Here is a 17,382-nt window from a genome sequence, read left to right as displayed (position 1 = left end):
ATCTATTTTCTCCCTTAGTTAGCCAAATATCTGTTTTATTCCATAATTCTGCTCAGTTTTGAGTTAATGGTGACCTTTTTAGGGATGAAGGTGGGACATTATAATACTTCTTGATTTTTCCAACCTGATGAAAATCAGTGAAACTGAAAGAAAATTCCCTCATACCATTGTTACTGCTCACAGTTTCATTGTGTGAATTTGCCTGTATGAAAAATTAGCTGAAGAAAATATAAACTAATTTTAATTTCTGAAAAATGTCCATACTCTAAGACTCAAATTCAGAGCTGATGTCTAAGATCTCCAAAGTATGGTGTGGTAGTAAAATGAAAGAAGTGCTCAAAAATTTGGAAAATGTTTTTTTTTTCTCTTAAGTAAAGATACCAAGAAAGCTATTTTCAAAACAATAATAGTCATATTACTGTTACTGAAGAAAGTGTCCTTCTGCCAGCCACACCATTATCTCAGCGGGGCTTTGCACTAGAAAAAATGTCATTAGCTACAACACCAGGCTCCACAAGAGTTAGACATGTCATGTTTTAGAGGACAAGAATACAATACTTGTGATAACCTCGTTGCACAGAGGAAATGGCAGTGTCTGATCTTGGTGATATTTTGGACATTGGAAATGCCATGGTCACGGTGAGCTGTAATTCTCCTCAGAATAAGTGGTGACCCTGTGGTGTTGAATTTTCACCAAAAGGGAGAAAAAGCACATATAGAAAAAAAGTGTGATGAACAAAATAAGCCAAAAATTTTGACAGTGCGAGATTAAAAACACCCGAGGAAAACACCTGAGGAGAATGACTACTGTGGTAATGTGGCAGTGAACTTAGCCTGGCCGTTCATTGTTTATCAGGGCTGTGATGTTAACATGACTTCTGCATGGCTGATCTGTTGTTGATGGGACTGTTGCTTAAAGCATCTTAGTTTTAGTCAGCTGAATTTGGTATTGGTCTCAACTGCAAAGGTGTCCCTTTTATTATCCTTTCCTAACATCCCAAGGGAGGAACTTCCCCAGTGTTTGAATCTACAATGTTGTGAGTATGTTTGAATGATCAAAAGAGACCAAGTTGTCTCACCTTAGTGAAGTAACCCTTTCCAGAAGACCACAGTGGCTGCAAGCCTAGCTCATTTCAAATGTAGGCTCAGTTGCGTTTACATACTTCCACAGTCACTTAAAATTATCTTTCTTTTTTCTTGCACAAAACATGTTGCAATCATTGTACCTTGATTTTAGAAAGGCTTATGGGACAGTGAACTGTAGAAAGAAAATACTCTTTTTTCTTAATGAAGATCTGAAAGTGTAACAAACATCCCACTTTCTATTCGTTAAATATAAAAATTGAGAAAATGTGATGAATTGTTGTGGTTGTGTTTTTTAACCACTTATTTGACTTACTAATAATCCATCTTAAATTCCATGGTCTAATGCCTCATTTAGTCATTTATTTCTTATGGAAGTCCAATTTACAATTAAATCCAATTAAAAAAAGTTGTTCTAGTCATTCAGAGCAATAAAGACCATTAAAGAAGGAAGTACAGAGAAGTAGAATAGAAGTTATATGGACAATAAAAAATGTCCTTCTCATAGCTGAAAATAAATGCTTAATCTTAGTTTTATAAAACCAAAATAATTCATCAAACTGATGTATTTCAAAACCAGACAGGCTTCAGGAAAATAATATAGTCAAGCCTTATTGAAATGTGGCTTGACTGAAATTTAGATAATTACAGACTGGTTCAACAGTTTTCCAGTTGTTTTTGGGAACTGGCCTCAGCTGAGTGACTGCAAGGTAAAGAACAAACTCAAACTAAGCTTTCTTTAAGGAACATGTTTCTTAAAAAATGGTAAAATAAACAGGAAACATCAGAAGGTTTGAAAGCAGGGGAGTAACACAGACACCACCAGTGTGCTAGAGGGAAAAACTGCTGAATTTTCCCTATCAAAGAAATGAATGACATTAACACATTGTTTTGAACCTTTTCAATGCTGTATTGAATTCCTACTTAAACTTAAGGATCACCTTAAAGATTTCAGCCATTAAGCTCTCAAATCCTCTGTTCAGGGTCATGCACTTAGGAGGGATGACCTGTGGGAACAAGATTTAAATTGACATAAGTCTGTGTGGAAGGTGGCTTTGCTAAACTGACCATCTTGTCCATCATCACACCAGTACTGACCAGCAGAAACTACAAGACAGTGCCCCACTGGTAAAATCTGTGGGCAGAGACCCCAGCTGCAGGTCATTGATGGACAATCTTGCTTCTCAAACATCTGGGTAACCCTAACTCTTACGTGATTCAGCACAAAATTTGTTTTCCAATTTCCAAGCAGCTTATAAATCCTTTGCAAGGTTATGCATTTTCATTTTAGTATCCAAATCCTAAAACTGCTATATTCAGAATTACCATCTTTGCTAAAGACTAGAGTCTGCTGCTTTCAGCTCTGTCAGCTCTGGATTTGATTTGGTCTCCAGCAATTACCAGGAAGGTGGTTGCTATAGCTGCACTAATGAAAGGAGCAAACATGTTTCCTTGAAGACAATGTAAGCAAGCATAAATAAAAAAATGCTTAAATACATTATAAGTGGCATTAATAGTGTAAATGAGATATTACCGGAACAGCGAAAATAAAATTTTAGCCCTTTTCAGTGGCTTGATGTATATCAAACTTGCAACTTCCTACTTAGTGCTTAGCTTGAGCTGATACAATTTTTTTGACAGATATTTAAAGCATTATTAGTTTTATATGATTTTCTTCATCATGACGTGAGTCACATTTGTATTTGTTCATGTTACCACATTTTTCCAGTGACAGTGTCTCCATAATTTTGCTGATTCCTGTTAGGCTAATAACAGGCACATAGATGGAGGTACATGACCAAAGCCAGGAATGTAAGAAAGTTTTAATTTAAAAAAAATCCTGTTAAGTTGCACTGAACTTTGTCAACTCCGGTTCACTGAGTTTAGCTTTAAGTGTGATTCTTTTCTGACAAGTGACTGTATAAACTGTATCACACATTTTCATGGTTGTGTTTCAGTGGCTCCATATCAATTTTGTTCAGGATGTTGTTGGATTTTTTTTAAGCCACCAGACCTACCAATGAACCAGAGATTTGAAGGTCATGCTGTGTTCAGTCTCATGCAACACCAACAATAATGACATTTCTGAGAAATGAAATCTCTCACTCACCTTCACAGCAAACCACTTCAGTGTCTAGGGCAGACTGTGCTGTCAGATTTTCATGAAGCAGGAGTAAATCCATTCTACTGCCAAGCTAAAATGAAATCTCCCAAAACAAACTTATGCTACATCTATGAAATAGTCATACAATATTAGCATTATGTATTGTATTAAGGCGGCAAAGCTCGGAGGGGCTGATCCTGCTAGCTCATCATGGGACAAGCTTCCATCACTGTAACAGAATATGGGAATTATCCTGCAGGATGATTACTGTAACAATACTATCCTTATATTACTATGTATCTATAAGCAGACAGTGTTGCTTACCTGAATTATTCAGTACCCTTTTAATAGATCTTAATCTTTCTGGAAAATGCTGAGCAGTTTCTGCTAATGGCTGTGTAATGCTAACTTACTGTCTTGTTACTTGGTTAGGGCAGAGGTGTGTTTCTTTTTGGAGATATTGGGCACTGGAGGCATTGGACCAAGATGGGTTGATGAATAAAATTAATGGAGCATATTTTAAAGCAAAACTCCTCTTTGCTAGATATTAAATATGTTTGGTGTTTTAAGAGAAAAAGTAAATACCACATGGTAAAATGACATTACTTGGAAACACTGTCATTACTTTTCTTATCTCATTTCTGATTCTGACTTAACACTCTAGAAACTATTTTCCTTTTCTTCTCTCCTTTATTTTGCAGTTAACTTTGACCACTTTCAAATATTGCGGGCTATTGGGAAAGGGAGTTTTGGAAAGGTAAGAATCAATTTATTTTTAGCAGTTAAAAACCTAATAGAGAATTCCTTTGTGTATTTCTGGTGTGACTTGATTAGACTAGGATAAAGAAACATAGGTTTTGTAGCCTTCTGCTTCTTAAAGACATCTGATCATCAGTATGAACTGACTCTGACTAGTCATTGAATTATTTCTATTACAATATATTCATTAAAATTAATTGAGTAAAAATGATTATAATAATTATATCTCCTCAGTGGGGATTAACATAATTTAGAAATCAGTCCCCAAAACAAAAACAAACAAAAAAGTAGGAGCAGACTACTTTTTTAGACAGTCCACTAGAGCTATCTTGTTCTTAAATCTCTGGACTTATTTGTGTCTTTAAAATAATTGCAGTATTTTAAAGGCACTTTACATAGATTCAATACATTTGGGACTGTATAAGCTGACATACACTATAATTATGATCATTGAGTAAATGTTTGTTCAATTCAACAGGCTTTTGCTGAAACAGAGAAGATTAATGGTTTGTTTACACATGAATAGACAACCTTTCTTTCCTATAATAAAGACTATAACAAGGTTTTAAATTTTAATATGGGTAAATACAAGGCCATGCAGTCAGAGAAAATCATATTATAAAAATATTAGAAACTGTTACTTGTAGGAATAAATTTGAAGGTGAAATATAACTTCAGTAACTGATCAAGCAATAGCTATCTAGATCTTGATTTAAATGATTCTTGAATATATGCCAGCTGAGTGCTGGTGAGCTACTTCTGTAGTTATGCATTAAGCACATACGCAGGATTTTGGTGGCTTTTGACCTTCCACACAGAAAGATGACTTTCATTTTACAGAGGCCTGAAATACTTCTCACAGAACAGCATGGTCCTTCACGGCATGGTCCTTATCCAGCTGAGTAGATTTTTAAGAATCCCTTAAAAATCAGGGTGGCTGGAGATCTATGATTGTTTATTATCACAATAATAACTGATGGAATATCATGTCAAACTACATAGAGGTCCAGGAGTGCAAGTTAGTTCCAGGATAAGCAGTTAAAGATATATCCAAATCATGCTGGCCATCACAAAGATCACCTGCATCCCTCTTTCTTCAGAGCTTCCCCATTCACACCTCTACTGTTTCTGCCCTTTCAAAGGGGCCCTCACCCTTCCACATCATGCAGGAAAATAATACAAGCCTACATGCTTTTTGAAGGCATGTTGGTTGTTGTTTGATGCACTCTTCTCCATGGCATTCAGGAAACTGGTGAATGTTTCTATGATATTTCTAGAAGCATCTGATTTTCTTACAGGCTCATATAGCTGCAGTGTTCTTGTGAACCTGCTTTGGTGATATGTATGGGTGAGAATAGAGTTTCACAACTCTGAGAGAACATGTTTAATGCAAGAAAGGACTCAGTCCCCTCTAAACTTAAATCCTTATTTTGCAGCTGTCAATGCAACAGAAGAGTCCTTGGCATAATAGGTTTATTTTTACCAAATGAATGCAAGCCTCTGACCAATCACCTTGTTTTTTCTTCCACAGACAGGGAAAGAAAGAAAACCATTTTAAAATTACCTGTTATACCATAGCCAAAAGCACAACATGGTAAATCAGTCATCGTTTCAAGTGTCTTTCTCTGTGAGTCAGTCTTGCCTTTATCATTTATTTAGAAGCCTTGTTGCCGGCAACTTTTCCTATTACTGTGCTTCTGGAAGTACAGAAAACATCAACAAATGATGTAAGACCTCTAATCTCTATTGACTAGCTGTTTACTGTTTGGGGTCTATTGTGCTCTAGCATCCTGCGACATGTAACACCATGTTTGGTATCACACCTTCCTTAAACTGCCTTCCTTTATGGCTGCTCTGTGGACTTTTTTGTTTTCTGAGAGTAGTAGGATGTTTTAAGACATGCTTTACTTTTTTATTTTATTGCTGTTGGTACAATCTCTCTCTCTCTCTCTCTCTCTCAGTGTTCTTAAATTACTGTGGTTGCTACAGCAACCTTAGGCCTCTGCAGGATATTGCTGCAGGAGGTAGCTGATATGGCAGAGACTCCACGCAGCTCAGCTCGCTCTTGTGCACAGAGCTCAAGGTGATCCTTAGCACCTCACCTTCTCCATCGGGTCTGACTGCTTCAGCAGCTACGCTTTGTCCCTCCCAGCTGGCTTCAGAAAGCAGCTCCCTGCCTTTTCCTTTGGCATTTTCAATTCACAGTAGCAACATTTGCTGTTACAGGAATTCCTAGGCCATTTGGTATTAAATGTTTGTATCTCAAGAGTTTGTCTTTTCTGAGAAGTGGCCACCTGTTTTAAGCGACTGCCTCGGTACACGCTGTTTCTTAGGGACATGTTAAGAACAGGTGCAGTCTTGTACGCACTGTAGCGTCTTCCCCAGAAAAAGTGAAGATACATCACAGCAGCTGTGAGGAGTGTAGGAAATGGGTGTGGAGAGAAGAGAAACAAGGAGCATACTCCTGTTTCCAGAAACGACCAAGCTCGCTTCTCTCTGCTTGGAAAGGCATCCTTTCAGAGCTCAGGTTGCACCCTGGTAAGGGACAGATGAAGAAGGTGAGCTCTGAGCCTGCATAGGACCATTGCAGCCACAGCTTCTGTGCAAGTCAACAGTTCTTTTGTTCAAGCCAAGTGACGTGCAAACTATGGCAGACCGGTGTGTGACCACTCACTGGATACTTGTCCCCACTCTTGGGCACATGTATACATACCCAGTGTATGTATCTGTACATACAGACACTGGTACGGACCTGTGAGCTGCTGCAAGGGTGACAGTGGTACCCAACTGAGGTATGTGGCACTCCTCCAAAGGTAGCCTTCATGGCTTCAGTGACCTTGCTTTGCTAGGTAGATGAAAGTAGCTTTTTGCTTATGCTTTGGTGTCCTCATATGGAACAGGAAACATTCATTTATTTTTTTAAAAACCATTAAGCTAGTTATGCTTGGCATGTTCCAGCTATTCGTATTTCCAAATACATTTGAAGTGGGCCAGGTCAGAAATTTTGTCCAAACAGCTTTTATTCATATATTAAATATTTCCCTTCTAAGTCAATTCAGAAGCAGACAGTTTAAAATACTCAAACCAAAAATGCTGAACACTGGTCTAAGTATTTATTTCTTTATGCCATGTGATACCTTAAAAATGCTCTCTCATGTTTAATCTGGTTAAATTTTTCCATTTTACTATATCTAGAGCCATCATTCTTATCAAACAAAATATTGCAAAAAATGATATATTTGAAGATCATCCAATAAGTACAAAATTGACTAGGAGTGAAATACGAGAATTATCGTTGTTCTTTACTGCAACAGTAATCATATAATTGCAGGCTTACTGCCACAAAATAATTTGTATTCACGTGAAACGACTAGTTTTCAGGAATATTATAGTACCAATTTTCTTCAAGTTCTTTGTTCATGGGAGCAGGTATATTGAATAATCTGACCTCCTTAAGTTAAATTCAAATTATGATATGAATGTACAAACTCTTTCTCCTATTTGTCTAAGATGCTGAGACACAGGACTTAGTTCTGATTAATTTGGTTGTATAAAACAGTGACTTCCTCTGCTGAAGTAATTGAAATTACACTGGTGTAAAACAGATGGGAGCCCAGAATCACGTCTGCACTGATCGAGGGTACTTTACTAAATAATATGCAAAGTATTTCAGAAAAAATATTCTGTGGACTTTTTTGTTTTCTGAGAGTAGTAGGATGTTTTAAGTAGGATGATCCTGAAAGGAACATAACACACAACTGCAGAATATTAATATTGTTTGACAGTATAAACACCTATTTTTTTAGCTTGAGTTAATATGAAAAGAGACTAACCATATGCTTGGTCCCTGCTCCAGCTGTCGTGGTTTGCTCAGGGGAATCTGGGAATGAATCCCCCTATTTCAAGGAAATTCCCTGGCAGTGTAAAGCCAAACTTATGACATCCATTCTCCAGCCTCTTTGTGTAAATCTTTCCAACTCTTCTTGTAGGCTGAAAGTATAAACATTAATTTTTCAGAGTATGTGGGTAAGAACAGACAAGGTAGCAGTATTTCAGGCACACGCTTCATAGCAGATTTGTCAGTTCCCACACTGAGTGTGAAACATATAGCTGACCTCTGTCTTATAGTCCCCTATGTCTAGGTGAGTGTCTTCTGGCAATGCAGTGCCACAGACCCTCTCCTGGGCTGTGATTACTCATGGCAGCTATAGGTGCCCCATCTGATCTAGTGACCTGACATACTTGATGCATAAGATTATGACACAGGAGCAAGGCTGAGGTGTACGCTCCAGCTGCCAGCTCTCCACTATCAGGGACCTTGCACAGAGGAGCTTTCTCTGGCTGCAGTTTTGCATCTCTCCTTTTTTATGACCTGTCATGAAACCATATCATGTGGTAGTTTGAGAAGTCTAAGTACTTATGTACCAAACTCAGACCAAAATGGCTTTCTTGATACTAAGTGCTCCCGCTCCCTGCTGTTCTCTCTGGACCAAGCACATGGCAGCTAGAAGTCTTTTGAAGTTAGTCGGAGACAGGAGAAATCTGTGTTTTGCAGCAAGTCAAACTTTTCAGCCGTCCCCATCTTTTGTTCTGAGAAGAGCTTCTCTGAAGCTACCTATGGCTTCTCAGCCTACACAGCATTATGCGGCTTTCTGCAGCAAACCATTAGCAAATTCTGCCCCAGTTTTACTCAACATAACTCTCTCGCTTCACTTACCTAGGTCTGCAATAGTCCATAGGGCACTTTGTCACCCATAGCAGTCTTAGTGGCTGTGTGACCTATTAATCTGCAGGTCAAGCTCGATCTGTAGGCGCTCTATTTTTTGCATGTGAAGTCAGAGGAAATCCAAGAAGGTAGCTTAGAAGTAGACCATAGCATATGTTGCTCCTGAAAAATGAAGTTTAGCCCTGCAGTCAAAATCTATTGGTTTTCTTACCCTGGTTCTGAGGGAAAGTGGCTCCAAGTCACACTCCGGTCAAATTTCTTTTAACCTGATAGTTTTGAAGGCAATTCATTGTTACCTTCTCCCAGATATAAAAAAAGATACAACCCTGTGATAACAGCTAAGACATGTTCAGTGTTCAGTTTTGGGCCCCTCACTACAAGAAGGACGTTGAGGTGCTGGAGCGTGTCCAGAGAAGGGCAACGAGGCTGGTGAAGGGTCTGGAGAACAAGCCTTATGAGGAGCGGCTGAGGGAACTGGGGTTGTTTAGCCTGGAGAAAAGGAGGCTGAGGGGAGACCTCATCGCTCTCTACAACTACCTGAAAGGAGGTTGTAGCGAGGTGGGTGTCAGTCTCTTCTCCCAAGTAACAAGCGATAGGACGAGAGGAAATGGCCTCCAGTTGTGCCAGGGGAGGTTTAGATTGGATGTGAGGAAAAATTTCTTTACTGAAAGAGTGGTTAAACATTGGAACAGCTGCCCAGGGAAGTGGTTGAGTCCCCATCCTTGGAGGTATTTAAAAGACGAGTAGATGAGGCACTTAGGGACATGGTTTAGTGGGTGGTGGTGTTGGGTTGACGGTTGGACTCGATGATCTTAGAGGTCTTTTCCAACCTCAATGATTCTATGATTCTATGATTCTATGTAGAAAAACCCTCTTTAGAAAGGGAATATTTTCGCAAAAGACTTTTAAAAATAAGCACCATATAACTCCAAAGAAAATTAATGGCGAATAATATTGCCTACCTTTAAACATGTACAACACATATGCCTACATCCAAGCTAGTCATCTACAGTCTCTTTAGGGGTGTCGTGGTTTAATCCCAGCAGGCAACTAAGCACCGCACAGCTGCTCGCTCACTCCCTCCTGGTGGGATGGGGAAGAGAATCAGAAGAGTAAAAATGAGAAAACTCGTGGGTTGAGATAAAGACAGTTCATCAAGTAAAGCAAAAGCCACACACGCAAGCAAAGCAAAACAAGGAATTCATTCACTCCTTCCCATTAGCAGGCAGGTGTTCAGCCATCTCCAGGAAAGCAGGGCTCCATCACACGTAACGGTGACTTGGGAAAACAAACGCCATCACTCCGAACGTCCCCCCTTCCTTCTTCTTCCCCCAGCTTTATATGCTGAGCATGATGTCACATGGTATGGAATATCCCTTTGGTCAGTTGGGGTCAGCTGTCCCAGCTGTGTCCCCTCCCAACTCCTTGTGCACCCCCAGCCTACTCGCTGGTGGGGTGGGGTGAGAAGCAGAAAAGGCCTTGACTCTGTGTCAGCACTGCTCAGCAGTAACTAAAACACCCCTGTATTATCAACACTGTTTCCAGCACAAATCCAAAACACAGCCCCATACTAGCTACTAGGAAGAAACTTAACTCTACCCCAGCCAAAACCAGCACAACACGTAAGCAGCTGCTCTGTGGGATACGCTCCCCTTCTAGTCACGCAGAGGCATATTCTGGTGCTTTCAGAATTACATTTTTCTGTGCCTATAAAAGCTGGTGCACAGAAACAGGAGATGCACAGAACAGGAGCCACAGTCAGTGCGTATGTCTCTACTCTTACAATGCCCTGTTTTTTGAAGTCTTGCTCTCTACCACTCTAGTACCACTCTCATGCACATTGAACATTTTTTCCTCTAAAACAAAGGAGATACAGCAGTTGAAATGAAAATACATCTGCAGGTTCTAATTACATGCAGTTATGAAAACCACAGGAAAAATATCAAGCCATATTTAAGAAGCAGAAGATCTTACTTTGGAAGAAACCACTTGTCCTGCCTCCTTAGTCCTGCCTCCTACTCAAAGCCGGGCTAACTCCAGCATTAGACCAGTTGTCTCGGAGCCTGCTGCAACTGAGTTCTCAAAAATCAGCAAGGCTGGAGATTCCTCAGCTTCTCCGAAAAATCTCTTTCAGAGCTTCACAACTCTCATACTAAAAAAGTGTCTTCCTTATGAGCAAGGAGGTTTTCCTTTGCTGCAACTTGTTCTTTGGTTAAAAGAAATTATTTTCTGATAAAAATATGGCAAAACTTTCAATCTCTCACAGACTACCGGAATACACACATAAGCATGTGGAACACCATTATTTCCCGGATACATAGGTAAACTGGAGAGAAACACAGGCAGTAGAGAGAAAAGCTACAGGACAACACACCAACATATTTCACCTGTTTAAGGAGGTCTAGGACTTCCTAAGCTATGAAGAATAACTCATGTATTTATAAATTCACGGTAAACAATCAGAGCGCCTAAGAACTTCATTTCATTACATGCGGGCCTCATTGCTTAGGCAGATGAGAACCACCTTGGAGACTTTTTTTTTTTTAAATTGTGAAGAGCAAAATAAAACTGTGAAGGAAATACCTGTGATGAACTCCTGAAAGTTAGCTTCACAGGCAGTGTCAAGACCCTGCCATCCCACATTTCTTTTGCATCAAGAAGTGCAGAGTAGTTGATTGCAAAGTGTTCTCCACCTGTTAAAACAGGGAAAAAACCACCCAACAGTGTGGATGAAGCAGGTGAGGTACATCTGCCAGTGCAATAGTGGCCTCTAAGTAATTGTGTCTGCATTTTCTTAAACAGAGCAGTAGCTACACTGACTTGAAAACAACCCAGTACAGTTGCACATCTTTCTTTACACAAGAAGACCGGGTGTGAATGTCTGAAGAGTGGAGCACCCAGCTGTGCTCAGCTGCAGTTACAGTTGTTTGCAAAATTTGAAAAGCAAGTTCAATATGAATAAAACATCTGAGGAGCTCTTTAGGTTCCCCTTTGGACTGTGCTTCCTCACCAGCAAAAGCGCTCTCCTAGGAACCAAGCTGCAATAAGCTCACAACACTGACTTCAAGGGAATTTAGCAGAGGGGGCCTACCAGCATAGTCCAGAGAGGAGGGATATGGGTAGATTTGCTGTGTCCCAGGAAATTTTCTCAAGGATCCCTGGGGAAGGCTTGGGACAGCACTGGAGCTTTTCCTTTCTGACACAGAAGATGCAAATCCAAAACATAGCCCCATACTAGCTACTGTGGAAAAAATTAACTCTATCCCAGTCCAAACCAGCACATTCTCCATCCTTTATTCCATACTATTTACATCACGCTCAGGTACCACACTATCCAATACAACCTCATTAACCACCCCCCCCCTTCCCACCCTTTGATATAATACACAGATATCATTCCCTTAGTCTATGGACCACCCCTGTCAAATGTCCATAAAATGCCCATAAAATGTCCACAAATGTCCACAAAATGTCCACTGGGTTCATTTAGTCCATGACTTTGGGCTCCACCTGTTATGGTGGTCACTCAGGACAGGAGAGGTGGTGTGTGTACCAAAGCCAGCTCAGGTCGGGTCACTGCTGCACTTGCACTGCTTCTTGTAAGGCTTCTCCTCCATTGGTTCAGGTGGTTCCTGTTATAATAATTCTTATGCAATTCAAATCATTGGTTACAACAATTTAAAGGTATTTCCATTACAATCTCCACCTCTGGTCCTTTTGGACCAGACCATAGGGTTTAACATTGCAATGAACTCCTCCCCTTGCCCCTGCTCCGGCTTGGACTTACCCCCAGACTGCAGTCCCTTAGGGTTGTACCTGCTCCAAGTGGAGCCTTGTCTATGAGCCACAGTCTCTCCAGGGGTACACCTGCTGCAGCATAGACTTATCCACAGTCACTTTGAGATGCACCTGTTCCAGCATGGCCTTCTCCATGGGCCACAATGCTTTCAGAGAGATACCTGTTCCAGCATGGCCTTACCCATGGCTGCAGTCCCTCCAGGGGTGTACCTGCTTTATTGTGGGCTTATCCATGGCCATGTGCTTTGAGGTGTTCCAGCATGACCTCATGCACAGCCACTGATGCTTCAAGGTGCTCAGTTGCCGGCTGGGGTTAAACCACAAGGGAGACTTTAAAAGAGAAACCATCCTTCTAGAGATGGTCCCCTGGACCTATTTAAACCCATACCTTAGGTGGAGATGAATGTGCCTGTCCCTATCTGCTGACTATGAAGCTGGATAGTTGTTGAGTTCATGACACATATTTGGTTTGAAGCATCATCTATAGAGACTGCTGAAGCAGTGATAGCAGTTTGAGCAGGGCACTGTCTGGGCTTTGGTAAATGCTATTCACAGAAAAATTGAAAGAGGATGTTTTAGTAATGTGAGTGTGACAGGCTTCCATACTGATATGTGTAAATAAGGCAATTCTGCACAGACTTCCACAATAATGTCATCACAGAATTTGTTTGTTAAGGTGCCAGAGCACCTGTTTTTCCCTATTTTAAAATAACTCCTTGGGAAAGAATTTAAACAAAAAAAAAACAATTTAAACATTTCCCATTAAGACTGCATATGTGAGGAGAGCTCGAGGGCTTTTCCTTTCTTTCCTGCAATAGTTTCAGCCCATTGATGTCCTGCTCAGAAGAAGAGCTGACAGCCAGCAGATAGAAATGCCAGGGAGGATCTCCACTATGATTCAGCGCTGTCATAGCAATGTCAGGCGTTTTTCACAATAACATCAATGTGGATGCAGCTTGTGTTTCCTGAATTTTAGTAGGAAGTAGCTTTAGTATATTCATTAAAATCCTATTGATCTTGAAACCATGTTAAAAGATGTGCATAGGTACACATTACTAGAAAATGTTTACTATCATTCTGCTTTAAAGCTGTATGCTAGGCAAGCTTCTACTAACAACAGAAGGTCTGTTTCAACTGTGCCGAATACCCTTGTCTTTACGGGCAGGTAAGAGAACTGAGTGCCTTCTGGAGTCACAGCACTGTTTCAAAACCTGTTTACATTACATATTTAGGTGCTGCATATGACCCGAATTTGCTGCATTGGTCAAACCTGTAACTCTCAGCTGAGTAAAACTCCATTCTCTCAGCAGTGTCACTAGTCAACAGTTAACAGAGAGGCTTTTTATGTAATGGAATAGGAGACTTCTGCAAACACCTCAGTCTTGGACAAATTTCATATGAAAATCATGCTGCAAATTCATGTAAGTGAATGAACTTCTGGACTTAGGTTCTGAGCCAAAATCCATAAACATTGTCCTTTATAATGTGATTCACTAAATTGGAGTGTCCACATAATCTCAGACAGGATGTCAAGACCCTGCAAATTCTGCTTATACTTTTGAAGAACCTGTGGAATCTTGAACAATTAATTTCCATCCCTCCATTTCAGTTCAACCCCACCTGCTACTTCTTCTTCCCCTAAAAGGCTAACCCCAATTCCCCATTGTTCCTCAGCCTGGGTTCTTTCCATATAAGTGTGAACCTTCAGTTATCTTAAGGACATCACCAACATTCAGACTTTCTGTAATAGCCCAAGGAGGAAAATGAAAGAAAACTTTGGTACTCACCATTGTGCAACATTGATGGGCTCAAGAAAAAAACATTACCATCCATGTTTTACTTAATTAGCAGAACACCTCCTGATATCAGGAAAGGCAATTAGAAACTCTGCTTAATCACACCTTATCATTATAGGTTAAAAGTACTATTAACTCCTCTCTTTGTAGTAGATTTGAGCTTAAGGACACACTTCATGGAAATAGAGTTGCAGAGAAATAAATGTGGTTTGGGTTCACTGGTCCAGTTCCTCTTGGAGGGACTGGAAAAATGTAGGGGAAGTAAAATATGCTGATGATATGCTCCTGGAGCCTTTCCTCTGTGATTAAGAAATAAGTGACCACACAGTAGGTCTCTCTAAGGTCCTTACCCTGGTGCTGGTGGTTCGTCACCAAGTCCAGAATCCAGATGACACCTTGTTAAAGTCAGAGGTTTCAGCTGTGGGAAATGGTCTTAGTTTCTCCAGACCATTTCTGAATTTTGAGCACCGCAAGTTCTTTAATATACAACTCAAACCCAAAGGATTTATTTTTGGTTGGCACCATGTTGTAATTTGATCTCTGAGCACTACTTTTATGTGTGTATACTATGTATGTATACTATAATTTTACATGTGCATAATATGGGAGTGTGTATGTGTGCGTGTGTATGTACATAAATATACATATAAAATCATAGTGCCCACAACAAGTGAATCCAGAATACCCTTGAATTTAGATAGTACAGAGCTGTGATATCTAAACCAGATGCTTCCAGTACATAGTCTGTATATGTCCTGATGATGAAAAATTCTGATTGGAGCCTATGGCTGTATCAGTAATATAAATGTTGCACCAAAATAATATTTTCAACTAATATTCTCTTGGCTGTGAAGACACATTAGGAGTGTCACTTAAAAAAGTCCTGATCAATTAACAGGAAAAATCCTTCAGAGCAAAAATCTGCTGAAGATATAGTTTTGTTCTATGTGTGTATGTAGGGCTGTTATGAAGAGGAGATTTACACCAGCTTTGGGGATGAGACAGCGAACAATCTTATATTTCTGTGTTGTCAGAAATCATATTTAAAACAATGGTTCTTAGATGTGGTGTTGGTGACACTCTCCAGCTTCATTCATAAGGTAAACTGCCACAATGAAAAACAATCCAGGCCTTACCTGGGAATTCTCTTGACTAAGATTTCCTTCCCGCATTTACAAAATTATTTGGCTTTTTTTAAAAAAAGAAAACAAAGTTAAAGCAAAGAAATTTACTACCAAAGACTAAATCATTGTAATGGTTTCTTGTGACTTGAAAAATATGATGATGAATCTCTGTATGAAAATTCTTTTTCTTTTCAACAATAATTAAGGGAGCATAATTCTGATATTTAGATGAAATATTGAGCCTTGTGAATGTAGGCTATGTTTATGATGCAGTAATCAAGATATGTGTATTGACTCGCAGGAATGAGGACAATGATCGTGCATTTTCCTAGGCAGGAGGCAGTAATTTCTGTGACTAATGAAACAGCCTGTAATTTGAGCAATTGGAGTGTATTCTTCCCAGCTTTACCATGTAACTTCTGAAAGTTATGCCACTTTTCTTGGTCCCCATTTCTTCTTATACAGGGGTGGGGTGTTCTTTTGTTAATTTAGTAATTACAATATATTACAAAGAATCCTGCATTGCTGTAATACGGACTTTCTGAAGGTGTTTCTAGGTTTTGGTATCCAGACCTGGATTATTGAAATATCATAAAAGGCTCCTTTTTTTCAAAGTCACAACTGAGTTTCCTTTCTGTAGGTGTCAAACTTTGTCCTTTACTTTGCTGTCAATTAGGTGTGCATTGTACAGAAGAGAGACACCAAGAAAATGTATGCCATGAAATACATGAATAAACAGAAGTGCATTGAGAGAGATGAAGTTCGAAATGTTTTTCGGGAGCTACAGATAATGCAAGGCCTGGAGCATCCCTTCCTAGTCAATCTATGGTAAGCAAACCTTTAAGATTCTGTCAAGGATTTCTTGTTTTCTACTTATTGCTGAATCAGTTCAGGCTATGGAAGACTGGAAAGCTGAAAAGTACAAAAAAAGTTGTGGTGACTTCTTTTTTTAAGGTATTTAGGTTTTACCGAGGGTTTTATTTTTCATGAATACTTTAGAGATGCCCTTTTGCATCGGAATATTTAAACATCACATTCACCTTTTCATTTCTGGTTTGGTTTCTCTCCAGATTGTTACAGCAGTGTGTGGAAATGTGTTGCTCTGTCCAGCTTCATCATTTCTTTTTGACAATACCTGGACTAAACATCTGTTATAAGGCTGTGGAATATCAAACCCAACCATTCAGTTAAAACTTTTTTTAGTTGATTCAGAGAAAATTCAAAACTCAATTACTTTTAAAAAATGGCTGACATGGAACAACAGAAAAACATCTTTTTGTCACCCGGAATTTCTCTTATCTTCCCAGTGTTAGCCACTGCATGACTCGGTCACATATGAGTGTGAGAAAATGTTGGACAAGCAATGACTAGCTTCAACTACACCACCAACTTAAAATATTTGCTGGCTTTTATGTAGTGATAGTAGTAATGGGACGCAGATTTTCCTCCCTTATCTAAAAATGACCTATAAAATTCAAAAAAAAGGGGACATAAACCATTATGATGTGAAAATTGTTCAGGTTGTGAATAGCTTGATTGGCTGCAGATGGTCACAGTGCAAACAGACCTTCTGTTTTGTGAGTTCTAGCTGTCTTACTAGAGGTCAGTGCCTAATCTACAGCCTTTTGCCCATCCTTTAGCTCACTCTTGACCTGTACAGGTGAAAAATTTCTTGTTGCCAGCTTAGCATCTTTCATGAACTAAAAGCCAAACTATTTTTTGGCTTGAGTTAACACAGCTTTATTGCTGTAATTGCAATTACAGTGGGTGCTGTAATTGCACCCATTTATACCAGCAAAGGATTTGATCCCAACGTTCATTCAAAGAGGACCTAATCACATATATATGTCTCAAGTGCTCTCCACTAGACATGAATGATCATACTTGAGCTAACCTAATATCCTGTTGGAGGCTTAAAGAAAAATATACAAATATTGTGACTGTAATACAAAACTTTCCAAGTATATTTTCCAAGGTTTCAGCAATTCTGGT

At 39.6% G+C, this 17,382-nt stretch overlaps 1 protein-coding gene across 1 annotated transcript in view; it reads left to right on the top strand.

Moving 5' to 3' along the window:
- The window catches only part of STK32B (serine/threonine kinase 32B), a 194,369-nt gene that overhangs the window by 24,746 nt on the left and 152,241 nt on the right, over positions 1-17,382 (top strand). Inside the window, exons 2-3 of the mRNA XM_076337575.1 lie at positions 3,889-3,944; positions 16,067-16,218. Of these exons, the coding sequence (XP_076193690.1) occupies positions 3,889-3,944; positions 16,067-16,218 (208 nt within the window). The remainder of the gene's footprint in view (positions 1-3,888; positions 3,945-16,066; positions 16,219-17,382) is intronic.

The sequence above is a fragment of the Aptenodytes patagonicus genome, chromosome 4, assembly GCF_965638725.1.
Source record: "Aptenodytes patagonicus chromosome 4, bAptPat1.pri.cur, whole genome shotgun sequence".
In the NCBI taxonomy this organism is placed as follows: Eukaryota; Metazoa; Chordata; class Aves; order Sphenisciformes; family Spheniscidae; genus Aptenodytes; species Aptenodytes patagonicus.
The sequence above is the reverse complement of the archived record's forward strand: the minus strand, read 5'-3'. Positions and strand labels throughout refer to the sequence as shown.